Below are 20405 nucleotides of genomic sequence, written 5' to 3' on the forward strand. Positions count from 1 at the left end.
TTTCGCAGCCTCGCTTTAATGTAACAACACTTTTATTTAAGTAGTGTTTCCTTTAACGCACTTTTAACGACTGTTGGTTTGCGGATAATTCTATTTCCTTCGTAACTTTAATTATTTTGATCATGGTGGAGAAGATGGAACACCTTTAATACAAAATATCTAAATATCCTGATCGTATTTTAAACCATTAACAACGGTCTATACGGGTGGCGCGAGAATGCGGTTTTATTAATCTTAACATTTTCTTTGTTTACTACCAAATTGGGCGAGAATATAGAATGATAAGGTGTCCCATCTTCCTCCACCCTTCTATATTATCTATTCATACGATCAACTCGAATTAATTAAATAAAACGCCACGTGCTTTCGTTGCGGAACCTCTAAAATTCGTGGTTCTTGGTAAATATGTCCTATGAACATATATGCAGTGCTATTGGCTGTCAATAATTACAACTAAAACTGATTTTTTGAATTACTATATCCAGTTTGGAGAGAGATCTTTTAACCTGGCTAGAAAATACAAAATTTATAAACAAACACAAAAAAAGTTTACCTTTCGATCAACCTTATGCGTTTAAGTTATAATGAATTATCAAAAAAACCGCCGCGTTACCTTGCAGAAAAAAAAACATAATTAAACAATTATAATACCGTTTTTGCCACTTGCCCTGTAAGTGATCAGGAGAATGAAAAAATATCGCCAGTCTTCGGCTACTGCGTTTGCTTTTATACAAGATGACGTGTCAGGTATATTTACCTACACATCGCGTCAGGATAAGTTGCTTGCTGGATTTATTGCAAAATGCGTCATCGATATATATATAGGTATACAGCGATTGCGAGAATCGACAGCAATACTTCGATTGCGTTTAATCGTTCTTTGTCCACATGGACCCCACAACAATCATAGCTAATAATTGTGTGCATATTTTACGGCACCGTGTATTACGAGTAGTGATTTACAATTTTCTGGAAAGTCATCGTTACAATGTAAAACAGTTGTGCGTACTAGATTAATCATGAGCTGATTATGGTAAAAGGTAGAGCGGGTAAAATTCTTTATGATAAGACCTTAAATTTTAGTTCCTAAGTAAACGGGACGTGGCTATTACCCTATGCAAGTACGTGATAAAATGACCGATTCTGGCACTCGTAAAATCGCAAGTGAATCGTCTCGAATAAATGGACGTGTAGTACTGTGTGAGAAATGGATCGCCTTTAGCGCATAATATCTAAATATTTTGATCTTGTTTTAAACAATTAACAACGACCTATAAAAGTCGTGTTTTATAATTCTTTAAATGTTCGTTGTTTACTACCAAATGGGACGAGAAAATGAATGAAAAGGTGTCCCATTTCCACCCACAAAATATGATTGCGTAAACCCAATCATGGCCTCTCAATGTATTGTATTGAGTAGACCATAAACCAACGTATTTTGCCCACACTCTCATAGGCATCGGTGAATTGGCACGCCGCGGAACAGGTTGCCCACTTATTTCTCCATCAAACTTTTATAGTCGTTTCAGTGTATAGGTCCGTCATCATAGGTTAAAACATTGTGTGACTAAAATTAACTAAAACATAATTAAGTCGCACATGAAAGTTGCATAGGCGAACTATAGTCGAAATAACCCCATTGCAAAGATCAAACCCGATATAATATAATAGGTTGGGGTAAGATGATACTTTTAATGTCCCAAATGGTGGTAAATATAGAATATTTACATAGTTGTATAAACATTACCCAACGGCTGTGGAAGAGCGTTGTTAATTGTTAAAACATAAATGGGAAATATGGGGTACAGTAGGATGGGGGAAGACGGGACACCTTAATAACATAATATGTAAATATCCCTATTGTGTTTTAAACAATTACCAACGATATATGGGATTCCTTTATTACTCGGTTCTATAATTCCTTGAATATTCTTGGTTTACTACAAAATGGGGCGAGAAAATACAGTGAAAAGGTGTCCCATCTTTCCCCACTCTACTATATAAGCAATAACAGTACATTCATTTTACCCCACAGAACTATATGTATTAAATTAATAGTTGTTTTTAATTTATATGTGTATAAATACTTGTAAACTTAAAAGCCAAAACAGAATTAGTTTATTTGAAATTAATGCGCAAGGAAGGCGATTTTTTTGTTAGGCTTATTTCAGCTTCCAAAAATAAAAGAAAAAACCCCAAGTTTCGTATATTATCGAGGAATAAGTATCGTATGTTTGGTAGTATTGATTAAAGTAAGAAGAATTGGTAGGCACAGACCACCGCTATACGTAAGACCATGTTTGATTGGCTATATTAGGCTACTGCTGTTTGATTTTACGTAGTTGTTCTTACGTCGAGTATACTGCTGAATAGATGAAACAGAATGAATGGCTTCGTTTGTATAAATCACCATACAACCTTTTTCGTTGTGTAATTTCCGAGCCAATTGTTTAAACAAGATAAGTTCTACATCCGCAGTTGTTATCAGCACTTTTCAACTGGCCTTTTGTTTTGTGTAAAGTCTGCGGCGATTTGTAACTATGTACTCTCAATAATGGGCGGTCTTCAGTTGGGTGTGATTGCTCAGCAGTCCAGCTGCGGAACTATGCACAGATTAATCGCCTGCCCTGTCAGCGAAATATAAATTTAGGTCATACCCACGAAACAACGCCGCAATGTCCCTGTTCCCATAGATATCACATAATATTTTCATTCACTCCGGAATATGACGACCCGAAAAGTCAACAACGTATTGCCCACACTCCGGCACGGAGCTCGTTAAAAAGTAATTGCGTTGCCACAACTCTGAATTCTTGACGCGATATATAAATTACCGTTGACGGGAATACGTCATCTGCTTCCTTTGTAATGCTTGAGTATGATGAGTGCTTGAGTATGATCTGCTACAGACCAAAGTTAACAAATGAACAGCAACAGCGCATAAAAGTTGAATTAGTCAAATTTTAGTTCTGTTGGGTATAAGATAGCAAGCCGTATCAAATTTTTAACCGTTAGCAACGCTTTTAGACTCGTGGGCTTATATATTTTTTGTTTATTAACAAATGGTACGCAAAAAGACGATAAAAATGTGTCCTATCTTACCCACTCCTACTGTATATTTTTTGGAATGCCGTATATAGGTACCGATTACCCATATTTTTACGCTTTTGGGAGTCATGGACTTATATATCCTTTTTTATTAACAAATGGTACGCAAAAAGAAAATAAAAACGTGTCCTATCTTTCCCACCCCAACTGTTTTTATGTTTTGGAATGCCGTATATAGCTACCGATTACCCATATTTTTTATCGCGTTTGTAAGAGTCAACAACGCTTTTGTGAGTCACGGGCGTATATATTCTTTGCTTATTAACAAATAGTACAAAAAAGGGAAATGAAAATGTGTCCCATCTTACCCACACTTACTGTATATGTTTTTGGGCATTAAACTTTATATTCGTGTGTGACTCTCGAATTTCCTAAACCATCCTTAAAATGACATATATAAGACATATAGTCGGAAACACATATTCATTCGGCGGTTGCTCCAACCTAGCGGCCGCTAATAGTTTATCTAAATTGTTAGCGTTACAGAGAAAAATCCAAACAATGATCATGCAGATAGCTACCCATGTGGTAACTCGTAAACGGGCAGGAGCTGTGAGAATCTTAACACATCAAGTGTTATAATGAATGTCGTTGCCCCGCCACGCAGTACTATTTTCCAACATGTCTGGCGCCGTGGGAAAGTGGTTAGCACGCCTGCATGTCGCCCATAGGTAATGGGTTAAAGGCTCGTCGCTGCTACACTTATGGGCGTACGTGTCCTTGTGCAAAACACTTAACGGCAATTGCTTTAACCCAGTGTTCACTAATGGGTTGTCCAAATTACCAGCCATACATAAAAAAATGAAAAAAAAATCCAAAAAAATAATCACTCACAAAGTAATATACATGGTAACTCGTAAGCTGGCACGAGGTGTTAAACCCGTGTAATAACGGCTGTCGTTTTCCGGCCACGCGAGGGTAAAGTAAGTTTCAATCATTCATTCATGTATTAGTTTACATAAAAATTAGAGTTGTATTCCTGTTACTCGCAGTCAAATAGAAATTAATAAAATATAGTACGAATTTTGACTGGAAAATACAAAAAAAAATGAGAAAAATTCTCAAGGAGAATAAAACGTTATCACATATGTTTATACTGAGCGATATTTTGTTCAACAGTTTTTATGTTTCCGAAAAAGCAAAATCATTATGATGTTAATTTTTGTATATTGTAATCTAAACAGGCCACCTAATAAAGCAAACAGCGAGTGGTAAGGTAGGCTAACTCTATGTTAGAAACTGCACTTCGTTAATCATTAAAGTATTTCCTTCCCAATGATTTCTTTAGCTTGTATCTTTGCTGTCGCCTACCGACCATGTTTTTTCGATGTATAAGCACCAACAAACTGCGGTTAACATGAGTAACCATAGACGGCACCTTATTGAGCACGGTAGTGGTCATATAGATCCTTTGTCGCCGCACAGATTTTCTTTTCCTTGCTGTTTTTTTTTGCGCAACTTTTTCGCACTGGTGTTAAATCAAACAGAACTTGCACAAAGCGTATTTAAAAACAGATTATTTTTTAATAACTTTATCCTAATATACCCTTCACATCCGGAGCCGTGTCACAGGTTAGCGCGCATTCCTAAAGGTAATGGGTTCAAGATTCATCGCTGGTACCAGTGTGGGCGTAGGTATTCTTGGGCAAGACACGTGTTTCCTACATGTTTCATACACAGCAGAATATATATTGGTTGGGAAAGATGGGACACCTATCCACTTTATTTTCTCGTTTAATTTGACAGTAAACAAAGAACGAGTTAGAAATTTAAAAAAATGTCCTTACGACTCCCATGCACCGTTGTTAATTGTTTAAAACACGATCAGGATGTTTGGATATTATTAGCTAAAGGTGTCCCATCTTCCCCCGTGGGACTATATGAAGTAGAACACCGATGTTATTACGACTGTAGCCCCGCCACGCGCAGATAAATAAGTTATATTTATTTTATGCATATTTCGGTAACAGAGATGACGTATCTGTGACGTACATAAAGTGTCTGCAACGCGAAAGGCGTTTACGCAACCATAAAGTGTTAATTCCGGCGCCGTGGCGTAGTGGTTAGCGCGCCTGCCTGTAACCATTACGTAATGGGGAGGGGGCGTATGTGTCCTTGGGCAAGACACTTAACGACAATTGCTCCAGCCCAGTGGCCACCACCAATGGGTTGTCCAAATTATCAGCCATACAAAAAAAATGAAAAAATCCAAAAAAAATAATCACCCACAAAGTAACATACATGGTAACTCGTAAGCTGGCACGAGGTGTTATACCCGTGTGATAACGACTGTCGTTTTCCGGTCACGCGAGGATAAAGTAAGTTCATTTATCAATAAATTATGGCAATTCGTGTTCGTAGCAAACATATACTGCACTTGAAGTTCTTTATGTAAAAATAATAAATTTTCAAAACAAAAAGCCACATTTTAAACATCGACAGATATGTCTTTGCAAATAAATGGGAAGTTCGAGCGACCTCTTGGATAACCATAAACTGTATGCAGTAATAGTAATTGAACAGAAGTTGAGTGTTCAGTTTCATCCAAATAATAAAGACCACGAACATGGTTGGCAAAATGGTTGACAAACATTGCACAGGGATTTCAATACAGCTGGAAAGGATAAGCAATAAATATTTAAACATCCCAAAACACATTCAGAATTTTTCGAAAAAATCCATTATAGCCTACCCTAAAACCGTTTGAATATCCAAAATGACTTTTTACTAATTTGCCTTTATTGTAGTTCCGTGGGGAAAGATGGGACACTTTTTCAGACTATTTTCCCGTTACATTTAGTAGTAAACAAAGAAAAATCAAAGAATTATAAAACTGCATTTTCAGGACTCCCATTGGCCGTTGTTAATTGGTTAAAAAACGATCAGGATGTTTGGATATTATGTGCTGCTAAAGGTGTCCCATCCCCATTGAACTATATTTAATTTATAGTTATATAATTTATTGTCTATTGACATTCTGGTATAAATTTATAAATAAAACTTGACCTGAACTTGACCACATATTGGTAAAAAATTTGTAATTAGTCACTTACGTTTTGGCCACTCGTGACAAAAACTCTTTAAGCAGCATATTGAATTTAACACCTTTTTTCTACCAGCACATATACACCTTGAACCATGACTTCTTGTGTCAATTGCTTCTATGTCAACTTGGTCATCCAAACCATACAAGTACGTTAATTGGGTTGCCATACATTCAGAAACAAATTCTGACTTATCAGTGTTGTTTACTGTCTGAAAATTATTTTAAACATAACAATTTTTATAGATATTTTTATACTATACTTAAACTGTATAGACCAAGTGCTAATAAATACGCAGCAAAAGTTTGGCCAATGGTGTTTCAAAGAAAAATGATTTTTTGCCATTTTAATAGAATCCATTAATCCTAATTATTGTAGTGTGGGGGTGGGAGAAGATGAGACACCTTTTTATTTTATATTCCCGCCTTATTTTGTGGTAAACAAAAACATTCAATGAATTGAAAAACCATATCCTAATGACTTTTATAAACCGTTGTTAATTATTAAAAACACCATCAAGATATTTGAACACAGTATTATACTAAAATACTGAAATAAGCCAATAGATTTAAATTGAATTGAAAAAAAAACATTTTCAATAAAAAATTTATTGATGGTGATTTTTAAAATTTATTGATGGTGATGCACAAAAAGAAATGAACTTACCAATGCTTCACAACATTTAGTTAACCTTGGGGTCATACTTTTATTTGGAATGCCCATGCAGTTTTCCTCTTCAGTTTTTGGCAACTCAGTAGTTGGCTCATTAGTGTCACCATCATATCCAGAATGTCCCGAACCAGAACCAATGTTTTGAACTTGTTCATCGTAGTTATGATCACTATAGTAATAACCTGCAAATGAAAAGTGTTGAATTTCTTTCTTACATTTTATTACATTGTACGGGTTGGACTTTACCACACTTTTGTTTCTGTTAGAAGACTAATTTGATAATAATTAAACATAAATGGCTCGTTTGTCTGCTAGGTGTAGCGACCACCCTTATTTTCTTCTAATTTAATGTAAATATGTTTTTAACTGTAAGCGTGTTTCTAACAACTGTTGTTTCGTCGCTATATGCTGTCTTTTTCGTCTAAAATATTTTTAAATTTTGCTACAAAATAAAGTTATTCTTTTTATTATTATTTACTTGAAACTCCCATAATCTTACCTTCTACAGGACCATTGCTATACTCCAGCGATTCATCGTCTGCATGTGGGCCATGGTAATGATCATCAGAATGTTCAAATGCATCATCACCACTTCCTGACGCTTCCTGATGGGAAGCTTCCATTTCCTCATGCTGCCTTAAAAATGCAAGCACGGAGTGGCCAGAAAAATCTGAATCATCTTGTGGTAGTTTATCAGTCACCATTTTTGTGTGTGGTGTTGTGGATGCAAGTTTTCTGATCAATGGAATATTTGTTGTTGTAATTCTTGTTGATGTTGTTGTTGAAACTGGAATTGTGGAATTGAAGTGACTTAGATTCTGTGTAGTCTGTTGTTTGTCGTTCACAGTATTGGATTCACCACTAAAAGTATCAGCTGTACCAGCTTTTTCTGTAGAGTTTTTTTTCGGCAATGCTTTTTTTGTTTTCTGAATTTGGTTGTTATTCAATTTGTTGAGTGTAACAGATACATTTGTTTTTGTATTGGGAGTTGTGTCCTTTGGCGGAGAATTTTTTTTAGTTGGAGCTTTTTTTGTTTTTGATAATTTTACTGGAATGAACTGTTCTTCTTCCATGAATGCCTCATATATAGGAACAGGTTCTTGTGCAAATTTAACAGTTTTTGCATCTATTATTGTTGTTGATACTGTAGTCTGTAAATTAGATTGGGAAACTGGTTTGGTATGAGTTATAGGATCTATGGTTATTGGTACAATGGTTGATGTTGTTTGATTTGTTTCTTTGGAAGAAGCTACTTTAAAACAAAGAGAAGAAACAGTTTTATTGTCTTTACCATCAGTTTCAATACTAATTTCATAATCTTTAGAAAGCAGGTAATTGAGTAAAACGTAACCATACAACATCTTCTGCTTGTTCATGCCCAGTTTTTCTAAATCTAAGTCATTAACATCAGATTCAAATGCTTCTGGTAACATGTGGAGAAAATTGTTTGAATTATGCTTGAAGTATTGCAGGGCAGGTAGTAAATGGTCTTTCAGATTATTGAAAGCGATTTCATTTGAAACACTAGGAGTCTTGTTTTTGTTCGTACTTGTGCTACCATCAAACAAATCTAATAAAAGTTTCGCAGCTGCTTTTGAATGTACCTCATGCCTATCCCTTTGGTTTATAAATTTGGCATCAAACTGTTCAGTTTGGAAAGCATCTGGTTCAATCTTTGCTCCATCACCAGAGAATTTATTTGTTAAGCCAAAATCTTTGCTCGATCTTAGATTTACCCCGTACTCATTTAAATCTCCAATGGTGGGATCCAGTTTTCTAGATTTTGGTTGATTAGAATCAAATTGAGCTTCAATATCTATATCTAATTCTGCTACTCGGGGTACTTTATTCAAAAGACGTCCTCTGCTTTTGTTTACATTTTCATGGGATGATGGTACTTCACTTGAAACGGTATTACTTGGGAAATTGTTGGCGACAGTTTCCAAACCAATATTCGGAGTTGGCTGTGTGAGAAAGAGTGATTGCCTATTTGTAGATTCTAATGTCTGTGATAATAGGACAATATCATTTAAGTTATCTTTGGCGGAAAGTGTTGCTTGCTCATTTGTTGATTTTGTTGTTGAAGCCATCGTTATGTCAACATTTGGATTGTCTGTTGTTGATTTTGTTGTTGAAGCCATCGTTATGTCAACATTTGGATTGTCTGATGTTGTAATTGTTAATTGCTCATTTGTGGATTTTGTTGTTGAAGCAGTTGTTGTGTCACCATTTGAAATGTCTGTTGTTGATTTTGTTGTTGAAACCATCACTGTGTCAACATTTGGAATGTCTGTTGTTGTAGTTGTTGATTGCTGTTTTGTTGATTTTGTTGTTAAAACCATTGTTGTGTCAACGTTTGGAATGTCTGTTGATGTTAAAGCCATTGATGTGTCAACGTTTGGAATGTCTTTTATTGCAGTTGTTGGGTGCTGTTTTGTTGATTTTGATGTTAAAACCATTGCTGTGTCAACATTTGGAAGGTCTGTTGTTGTAGTTGTTGATTGCTCATTTGGTGATTTTGTTGTTGAAGCCATCGTTGTGTCAACATTTGGAATTTCCGTTTTTATAGTTGTTGATTTGGTTGTTGAAATCATCGTTGTGTCCACATTTGGAATGTCTGTTGTTATAGTCGTTGATTTTGTTGTAGGAACCATCACTGTGTCAACATTTGGAATAACTTTTGTTGTAATTGTTGATTGCTGTTGTGTTGATTTCGTCGTTAAAACCATTGTTGTGTCAACGTTTGGAATGTCTGTTGATGTTAAAGCCATTATTGTGTCAACATTTGGAATATCTTTTATAGCAGTTGTTGGGTGCTGTTTTGTTGATTTTGATGCTGAAGCCATTGATGTGTCAACGTTTGGAATGTCTGTTGTTGTAGTTGTTGATTGCTCATTTGTTGATTTTGTTGTTGAAGCCATCGTTGTGTCAACATTTGAAATGTTTGTTGTTGATTGCTGTTGTGTTGATTTTGTTATTGAAGCCATTGTTGTGTCAACATTTGAAATGTCTGTTAATGTAGTTGTTGATTTTGTTGTTAAAACCATTGTTGTGTCAACATTTGGAATGTCTGTTGTTGTAGTTGTTGATTGCTCATATGTTGATTTTGTTGCTGAAGCCATCGTTGTTTCAACATTTGGAGTGTCTGTTGTTGTAGTTGTTGATTTTGTTGTTGAAGCCATTGTTGTGTCAACATTTGGAATGTCTGTTGTTGTAGTTGTTGATTGCTCGTTTGTTTCTGTTGTTATAGTTGTTGATTTTGTTGTTGAAGTCATTGTTGTGTCAACATTTGGAATGTCTGTTGTTGTAGTTGTTGATTGCTGTTGTGCTGATTTTGTTGTTGAAACCATTGTTGTGTCAACGTTTGAAATGTCTGTTGCTGTAGTAGTTGATTGCTCGCTTGTTGATTTTGTTGTTGAAACAATGGCTGTATCAACATTTGGAAGGTCTGTTGTTATGGTTGTTGATTTTGTTGTAGAAACCATCACTGGGTCTACATTTGGAAAGTCTGTTGTTATAGTTGTTGATTTTGTTGTAGAAACCATCGCTGGGTCAACATTTGGAATGTCTGTTGTTATGGTTGTTGATTTTGTTGTAGAAACCATCACTGGGTCTACATTTGGAAAGTCTGTCGTTATAGTTGTTGATTTTGCTGTAGGAACCATCACTGTGTCAACGTTTGGAAGGTCTGTTGTTGTAGTTGTTGATTGCTCATTTGGTGATTTTGTTGTTGAAGCCATCGTTGTGTCAACATTTGGAATTTCCGTTTTTATAGTTGTTGATTTGGTTGTTGAAATCATCGTTGTGTCAACATTTGGAATGTCTGTTGTTATAGTCATTGATTTTGTTGTAGGAACCATCACTGTGTCAACATTTGGAATAACTTTTGTTGTAATTGTTGATTGCTGTTGTGTTGATTTCGTCGTTAAAACCATTGTTGTGTCAACGTTTGGAATGTCTGTTGATGTTAAAGCCATTATTGTGTCAACATTTGGAATATCTTTTATTGCAGTTGTTGGGTGCTGTTTTGTTGATTTTGATGCTGAAGCCATTGATGTGTCAACGTTTGGAATGTCTGTTGTTGTAGTTGTTGATTGCTCATTTGTTGATTTTGTTGTTGAAGCCATCGTTGTGTCAACATTTGAAATGTTCGTTGTTGATTGCTGTTGTGTTGATTTTGTTATTGAAGCCATTGTTGTGTCAACATTTAAAATGTCTGTTAATGTAGTTGTTGATTTTGTTGTTAAAACCATTGTTGTGTCAACATTTGGAATGTCTGTTGTTGTAGTTGTTGATTGCTCATATGTTGATTTTGTTGCTGAAGCCATCGTTGTTTCAACATTTGGAGTGTCTGCTGTTGTAGTTGTTGATTTTGTTGTTGAAGCCATTGTTGTGTCAGTATTTGAAATGTCTGTTGTTGTAGTTGTTGATTGCTGTTGTGCTGATTTTGTTGTTGAAACCATTGTTGTGTCAACATTTTGAATGTCCGTTGTTGTAGTTGTTGATTGCTCATTTGTTGATTTTGTTGTTAAAGCCATTGTTGTGTCAACATTTTGAATGTCTGTTGTTGTAGTTGTTGATTGCTCATTTGTTGATTTTGTTGTTAAAGCCATTGTTGTGTCAACATTTTGAATGTCTGTTGTTGTAGTTGTTGATTGCTGTTGTGTTGATTTTGTCATTGAAGCCATTGCTGTGTCAACATTTGGAATGTCTGTTGTTGTAGTTGTTGATTGCTCATTTGTTGATTTTGCTGTTGAAGCCATCGTTGTGTCATCACTTGGATTGTCTGTTGTTGATTTTGTTGTAAAAACCACCACTGGGTCAACATTTGGAAAATCTGTTGTTGTAGTCGTTGATTGCTCATTTGTTGATTTGGTTGAAACAGTCGCTGTGTCAACATTTGGAATATCTGTTGTTGTAAATAGTGATTGATTTTTTATTGATTTTGTTGTTGAAGCAACTGTTGTGTCAACATTTGGAATATCTATTGTAGAAGTTGTTGATTTTATTGTTGAAGGCATTATTGTGTCAATATTTGGAACGTCTGTTGTTGTAGTTGTTAATTGCTCATTTGTTGATTTTGTTGTTGAAATAATTGTTGTGTCAACATTTGAAAATTTCGTTGTTATAGTTGTTGATTTTGCTGTAAGAACCATCACTGGGTCTTCATTTAGAAAGTCTGTTGTTGTAGTTGTTGATTTTGCTGTAGGAACCATCACTGTGTCTACATTTGGAAAGTCTGTTGTTATAGTTGTTGATTTTGTTGTAGGAACCATCACTGGGTCAACATTTGAAAGGTCTGTTGTTATAGTTGTTGATTTTGTTGTTGAAACCATCATTGTGTCAACATTTGGAATGTCTGTTGTTGCAGTTGTTGATTTTGTTGTTGAAACCATCATTGTGTCAACATTTGGAATGTCTGTTGTTGTAGTTGTTGATTGTTGTTTTGTTGATTTTGTTGTTAAAGCAATCGTTGTGTCAATATTTAGAATATCTGTTGTAGGTGTTGATTGCTCTTTTGTTGATTTTATTGTTGAAGCCATCATTGTGTCAACATTTGGACTGTCTGTTGTTGTAGTTGTTGATTGCTCATTTGTTGATTTTGTTGTTGAAACCATTGTTGTGTCAACACTTGGAATGTCTGTTGTTGCAGTTTTTGATTTTGTTGTGTCTGTTGTTATAGTTGTTGATTTTGTTGTTGAAATCATCGATGTGTCAACACTTGGAATGTTTGTTGTTGCGGTTGTTGATTTTGTTGTTGAAATCATCGATGTGTCAACACTTGGAATGTTTGTTGTTGCGGTTGTTGATTTTGTTGTTGAAACCACTGCTGTGTCGACATTTGAAATGTCTGTTGTTATAGTTGCTGATTTTGTTGTTGAAACAATTGCGGTGTCAACATTTGGATTGTCTGTTGTTATAGTTGTTGATTTTGTTGTTGAAACAATTGCGGTGTCAACATTTGGATTGTCTGTTGTTGTAGTTGTTGATTGCTCATTTGTTGATTTTGTTGTTGAAACCATTGTTGTGTCAACACTTGGAATGTCTGTTGTAATAGTTGCTGATTTTGTTGTTGAAATCATTGTTGTGTCAACATTTGGAATGTCTGTTGTTATAGTTGTTGATTTTGTTGTTGAAACCATCATTGTGTCAATATTTAGAATATCTGTTGTAGTTGTTGATTGCTCTTTTGTTGATTTTATTCTTGAAGCCATTGTGTCAACATTTGGAATGTCTGTTGTTGTAGTTGTTGATTTTGTTTTTGAAATCATTGTTGTGTCAACACTTGGAATGTCTGTTGTAATAGTTGCTGATTTTGTTGTTGAAATCATTGTTGTGTCAACATTTCGAATGTCTGTTGTTATAGTTGTTGATTTTGTTGTTGAAACTATTACCGTGTCAACATTTGGAATATCTATTGTTGAAGTTGTTGATTTTATTGTTGAAGGCATTATTGTGTCAACATTTGGAACGTCTGTTGTTGTAGCTGTTGATTGCTCATTTGTTGATTTTGTTTTTAAAGCAATTATTGTGTCAACATTTGGAATATCTGTTGTTGTGGTTTTTGATTGCTGTTTTCTTACTGAAGTAATTGTTGTGTCAACATTTGGAATCTCTGTTGTTGCAGTGGATGTCTGATTTGTTGATTTCATTGTAGCATAGATTTTAGATAAGTGTTTTGTTATATATTGATTATTAATTTCAGTAGATTGACTTCGGGTACTTGGAACAGTTTTTGCAACATATTTATATGAAGGTTTCTTTGTAACAATATTTCTAAATGTGGTTGTCTGATCATTTGTAGAATGCCTTGTTTTTGAAGCTTTCATCGGAAAATGCAGTGAAAATTTTGTTTCATCCTTAACTGTTGGCAAATAACTTGTAATTGATTCTGTTGGATTCATTCCCATAATACCATCTGGTTGTTTTGTAGACATTGTTTTGGCACTTAAATTTGATTCAATAAAACTTTCTTGCATTTCTCTTATATTATTTGTAGATAAACCAGGTACTTTAGTAGATAATGCTTCTCTGTTCAACCCAAACTTTGTTTCAGTTTCATGTTGAGAGACTTTAGGTGTGACGGTATTCATAGTTTTTGAAAAATCCGTTGTCGTTTCTTCATGTGTATTAAACTGACCAGTTGTGGTATATTTTAATAAAGAGTCACTTAATGAATCAATTAGTTCATCATATTTTGACCTTTCTGCAGAAGAAACTTTTGCTGGTAAAGTAGATTTAGCTGTTAAATGTTTCTGGCTTACAATTTCTGTTTTTTCTGTTGTTGAAAACCCAGCAGTGGTTATTTTGGTTGAAGATGAAAATAATGTTCCTTCACCATTTAGTCGCTCTTGTATTGTAGAGTCTGTACTTTGACCAAGTGATGCAAAATCTTTAGTTGTTAATCCTGTTCTAGAATATTCCTTTTTCGCAGCATGTGTGCTTAAAGTAACTGGAATATCAGTTTCAGGACTTGTTGAACTTTGTTTGCTTGTTTCAACTGAAAGATTAATATTGTCATCCAAGTTTTCATCTGAATGGTCCTTATTTGAAACAATAAGTTTTAAAGAGTGTCCATTTATAAATTCCCTCGCATGATTAAGCTGTTCTTTATCTTCTGCAAGTTTCTTTATATGATCTGTTGAGGTTGGTGTTCTTGGAGTTATTTTAGAGCTGATTTTTTGCTCATCATCCAATTCCACATCAAATTGAAGAGGGATATCATCTGGATTTCGTTTTACTTCCTCAGATGATATGCTATGAGCCGGAGCATCATTGTAAGATGTCGACTGTTCATATAGATTGTCCTGTAGTTTTGTGGTCGAGAAAAATTTCTCGTTTGTAGCAACATATTCAGGTATAGGGTAAGTAGTAGCAACATTGGGGATATTTGTTGTTGCATACCCAGAGGTGTGATACCCGTTTAAATGTTTTTCCATATTTACATTATTTAAATTATTCAGAGATTGTTTATTTGTTGGTTGTTGAATTCTTACTGGACGAACTTGAGACTGCTGGCATGAATAATCTCCATCAATGCATGGTACGTATCTACATTGCTTCTTTTGCACTACTTGATCGCGCTCACAGAGCACAATTGGTTCACCAATGACTACCTGAAACAGTTTGGGTTAAAATATTGTTTTTATTTACAAATATCATCTCTTACATCTACTCCAAATGTTGTTACATTTTCAAAGCCAGATGTACAATCTCTCCTTCTTGTGTGTGTACCACAGTTTCCACATGACCGACTACAACTGCTCCATGCACTCCAGTCAGAATATTTCCCAGGAACTATGAAATATTTTGTTTAAAATTTCCTCCCATAGTACAAGATTTATTTGCATAAAAATCTTAATAATACGACAATGTTATTAAAAATGGTAAGTAAAAATATTTTCACATATTGATGAAAAATCTGCATAATAACCACAGTCGAAAAATCTATAACTTAAACAACTTTTATTATTAAACAAAGCAGAAGTTATCCTCCTACCAACACAACCATCCACATTAAGACAAAGTTGATCCATCCTCGAATACCCAAAGCAATCTTTTCCACCAGCAGATGGTGGGGGGTTTGTACAACTTCTGTATCGACTTCTGAAACCTCTGTTTGTGCAATGTGCTGATGAACATTGAGCCCATGGTCGCCACTCATCCCATCCACCATCCACAGGACATGAACCTAAAAACAAAACATTGTATAATTTAACCAAAGTAATGACACCATCAACAGGTACAATTCTTTCTATTCTATATTGGTAAGGTTTGATAGCACAGCCTTCTATAAGTCCTAGAACTTGGGCCAGCATTGTCCCAATATCCAAAAAATTTTCTTAGTGACCATTGACCGCTTAGTAATAATTAAAGTAATAATTAATTAGTAAATAAACACTGTTCTGTAGCACTAATAATTTTAAAATATTTTGGCGCCTGTTGAAAAAACAGTTGGTGGTCATGTTAGGACCCCTCGATTAAATAAAAAAAAATTAGTTTTAAAATATGCACCCAAGCCATATAAGCTTTGTATAGTTTAAGTTCATATAAGTGCAACTAACTTAAGTAGGAAATAAAGTTTTCATTTTTTTATTTAAATTACCGATTCCTCTACAAGTAGAAGTGTCTTCTTCCTCCCCACTACAGGCAGGATTGTCACCCACAGGTTCAGGACACGCACAAACTCTTTTTCTTTTTCTTGTTCCCACCATATCTTGGCAAGCTGAATCACAATTTCCCCACGAAACCCACGCACACCAAGAACCATCTGTGACAATGAATTGTTAAACTGCTTTGTTAATAAATTACAAACATTTTTTCAATGAATAAATGTAGCTTACTTTATCCTCGGTCCCCAAAAAATGATTGTTGTTAAACACGGGTGGTCATACACCTCTTGCCAGCTTATGAATTACCAAGTATGTTAATTTAATTTGTGGGTGATTATGTTTTGGGGATTCTTTTATTTCTCACGTGTGGCTGTTAATTTGGACAACCCATTAGTGAACACTGGGTTTGACCAATTGCCGTCTTGCCCAAGGACACATACACCCATAATGGTAGCAGCTAAGAGTCTTGAACCCATTACCTCTGTGTTAGAGACAGGCGCACCAACCAACCGTGACAGGGCGCCAGACTTAATAACCTAATAAATTTGGATAAAGAATTAAACCAAAACTAAACTAATTGAAAAACAAATCTTGAAGCCAATAAAGTGATTTAAATTTGCTTTGCAAAAGCCTAACCTTCACAAGGTCTTTCATTGCATGGAATATAATCCTGTGATTGGCCTTCACATGTTCCACCACTGTTAAGAACACAATGCCTAATTCTCCATAATTTTCCATTTCCACAAGTTGCTGTGCATGTTCCTTGGCTTGCCCACGCTCCCCATTCTAAAATTTTATATTTTAATTTAATGAGTGTAATGTATGAATGTAACTTGCTTTATCCTCGCGTGGCCAGAAAATACACCAGATGAGCATTTTCAAGATGATACATACACATAAGATTGAGAAAGTATTTAAACAAATAAACCAAGTATATAATGTTGCTGTGTCCTTTTAAAACTTGGTTATGAGATGTTTTATTACATCTGTTTAAAACACGTCAAACATTCATAAAATGTATGAATGTAACTTACAATCTCATCCAGCAATTCCAACTTTGTTACTGCATATGTAACATTATAGGTGATTTTTTAAGACTATTGTAATTTATGTTTGACAAATTAGACGACCCATAAAAAACCACTAAGTTTTGTAATTCCTATAAAGTTGTGCAGATACTATATGTGAGCACCAGTGAAAAATCCTTCGGTACCCCATAGATTAGCCTGGTACAAAGTGTAACAGGTTGGTGGTTAGGGGTTATTAGTCATAGGGCAGGAGCTGGTGGGTATATGAGTTATGGGTTTTATGGGTTGGTAGTTAGGAGTTAATGGTTGGGACTTGAAATATATTGTAGCGTGAATTCTTTACTAGATCCCACATATGTAAACACCAGTGTGTAATGAAAGCTGCAGTATATTCATAAATTAGTTACATTTGATAAAATACAAACATACGTGCACATTCCCCCACACTGCAATCTTTAAATTGTTTCCTTGGACCTATACACTGCTGTCCACCACACGATGGGGCTGGTGAAGAGCAAACTCTCGAACGGAATTCGATTCCCATCCCACACGTTGTGGAACATCCACTTGAGGCCGACCAAGGGCCCCATTGTCCATCAACTAAAACAAGAAATATTTGACATTTATAAACAGGACCGTACAGATTTATTAAATACATGAAAACCCTTGCTGTTAAGAAAGCTTTAAATTCCTAAGCAAACTATTGCTTTTAAAATACTATCCTCTCATTTAATTTGACAAGTAGATATAAAATATGTTAGGTAATAATCCCCAAGCAACACAGCCTTCATCACGAGTATACACAAACATGAGCCAAATTAAAATGGATGAATGAATGTAACTTGATTTATCCTCGCATGGATATAAAGCAGCAGTCGTTATAACACAGGTGTTCTGTTTCATACACCTTCTGCCAGCTTAAGGGTTACCCTATATGTTACTTTGTGGGTGATTATTTTTGTGGACTTTCTGATATATGGGTGATAATGGATGATTTTTTTGATGTTTTTGTCCATTACCAAATGGGACAAGAAAATAGAAATAAAATGTACCATCTTACCCTAACCTACTATATTATAAAGTGGGACGTTTTAAGTAGTCCACAGTTCTATTTTCACTATACATGAATTTTAACTGTCCGTATTGTACTACCAAAACACATGGGAATCACCGAAAGGTAAAACACCGAAGTTTCGCCAATCTATCTGACATAAAAATCAAATATAGGAAACACGTAAACACCTGGACAACAGGGTTGCCATAAGCAACGCCTGGTTTCGAATCTAGTACGCCTTCGCCCTCCAGCGCAAACGTGAGTACTACACCTTGTTCTTCTGTTCTGAGAACCAATTCCACAGGTTTGACTGCAGCGTGACCAATGGCTCCATGGCGCCCACGTTCCTCTAATCTTTCTGCATGACTAATAAAATAAGAACACCTTTAGGATAGTTTTTTTACCAGTGTTACACTCTAATCTCTTTCCGTTCTTATCGATATTGGCGTATACTAGAATCTGTGTTCAACCCTTCGCCGCTATAGCACGAGTGTTCTGTTTCATACACCTAGTGCCAGCTTACGAGTTACCAAGTATGTTACTTTGTGGGTAATTATTTTTTGGGAAGGAGTTTTTATCATGTATGGCTGATAATTTAAACAACCCATTTGTGACCACTGTTGGGGAAATTGCTGTTAAAAATTGTCTTGCCCAAAGACACATATACGCCTACAATAGTAGCAGCGTCGAGCCTCGAATCCATCTTTTGGATAAAGGCGCTAACCGCTTTGGCATTGCAAAGACCTTACAGAAGTTGTATGTGCTTTGTATAACTGTAAACTTCATAATTACAAACAAAATTTGTATAGTGCTGTTGGGTAAGATGGAGATACCTTTGGCACATAATTCCCAAATATCCTAATCATGTTTTAAACAATTAACAACGTTTTATAGGACTCGTGTTAATACGGTTTTATAATTCTTTGAAAGTTCTTTTATTTTCTACCAAATGGGACGCGAAAACAGAATAAAAGTTGTCCCACATTACCCAACCTTACTATAGCTCATCTTACCCCACCGTACTATAATTCCATTAGGATTATGGTAAAGCCTATTTCAAGTCAAAAGGGTAAAACTTGGTTTCAAGCTTCAAAGTTTATGTGACGTATTTATTCCAGACAGGCGAGTTACCGTGCAATGGTAGGGGAAACCCCATGCACTAGCAGATTTTCTCCTGCAACACGAATGAAACGATTTGATGAAAACGCCACGTTCTCTTCGAAGGCCACCCATTGTATATCGACAGTTGCCATTCATTGGGTCATAAATATTCCTTCGCGAGAATACGAAGAAGCAAGCCTGGCCATCTGTACATAAAACTCGAAAATTTTACGCTAGATATAAAATATGGTACTGTGGGGTAAGATAGGACACCTTTAGCACTTAATATCCAAATATCCTGATCGTGTTTAAAACAATTAACATCAGACTATTTTAGTCGCCAGTATACTGCTTTATAATTCTTTGTTTACTTCCAATTGGGATGAGAAAACCGAATAAAAAATGTTCCATCTTCCCCCGCCCTATAATGTACTTAAAAAAGTAATCTGTTACAATACTTTGACGCATATCATACAGTAGGGTGGGGGAGATGGAACACCTTTTAACTCCATTTTCTCGTCCCGTTTAGTAGTAAACAAAGAACATTCAAAATATCATAAAACTATATCCTTACGACTCCCATAGACCGTTGTTAATTATTAAAAACACGATCAGGATATTTGTATATTATGTGCTAAAGGTGTCCCATCTTCCCCCACTCTACTATATCACTTAACCACCACTTGTAGGTAACCGTTGGTAAAACAGTTTTAAAATATGAATGTATTAATCAATGCTATAATTTAGCACAGATTAACACAAGAAAACAGCTTTAAATTTTGTACATTTAATCGAACCATAATATAGAACTTACCTGCAAGAAGCAGCCAATAATTGGCGACGAACAAGAAAACAACGCTAATAATCAAACTCAATCGCATTTTAAACTTCTGCGTGGCTTTTGACAAGGGTTATACTGTCGGTAAAATATTCGACCGCGTTTCAAGCAATCAATTAAAAAACTTCCGATTGGATCTAATTATGACGTGGTTTCTTTACACCAAGCGCGCTCGCAAGGACACAAATAACTACTTCTTTCAATTGATGTCTCGACACGTACAGAACAATCGGTGATCAGAATCCAGACAAGTCGATATTGAAACCACAGCGGCTTTACTTTGCGGAAGAATACTATTTCCGTTCCATGGAAAACACTGCAATGCTAAACTCTTCCTTTAACTAGAAATAATAACTTTTGTGGGAAAAATTGGGAAAAGGAAGAGAAGGGTCACGTGTGTTGGTTTGTTTACGTCATTTCAATCGAAGTTGTGTATTCACTATTCAA

At 35.4% G+C, this 20405-nt stretch overlaps 1 protein-coding gene across 1 annotated transcript; it reads right to left on the reverse strand.

The window, feature by feature from the left end:
- Positions 1-5032: 5032 nt before the first annotated feature.
- Positions 5033-20315, reverse strand: LOC149741669 (uncharacterized). The gene is made up of 12 exons (XM_089887846.1): positions 19935-20315; positions 19151-19326; positions 18208-18385; positions 17395-17565; positions 16574-16723; positions 15931-16095; positions 15325-15516; positions 14995-15122; positions 7324-14941; positions 6819-7006; positions 6162-6363; positions 5033-5722 (listed from the first exon to the last, which is right to left on the reverse strand). The coding sequence occupies exons 1-12, from the start codon at positions 19999-20001 to the stop codon at positions 5649-5651; spliced, it is 9309 nt and encodes a 3102-aa protein (XP_089743972.1). The 5' UTR covers positions 20002-20315; the 3' UTR covers positions 5033-5648.
- Between the last annotated feature and the right edge of the window lie 90 nt (positions 20316-20405).

Source organism: Ciona robusta, chromosome 1 (genome assembly GCF_009617815.1).
Source record: "Ciona robusta chromosome 1, ASM961781v2".
Lineage (NCBI taxonomy): Eukaryota > Metazoa > Chordata > Ascidiacea > Phlebobranchia > Cionidae > Ciona > Ciona robusta.

Coding starts and splice junctions, on each gene's coding strand:
- LOC149741669 (XM_089887846.1), bottom strand. CDS start 20,001: ATGCGATTGAGTTTGATTATTAGCGTTGTTTTCTTGTTCGTCGCCAAT. Junction 16,724..17,394: donor CAGTGTGGGGGAATGTGCAC/GTATGTTTGTAT, acceptor ATAAAATTTTAG/AATGGGGAGCGTGGGCAAGC. Junction 6,364..6,818: donor CTAAATGTTGTGAAGCATTG/GTAAGTTCATTT, acceptor AATAATTTTCAG/ACAGTAAACAACACTGATAA.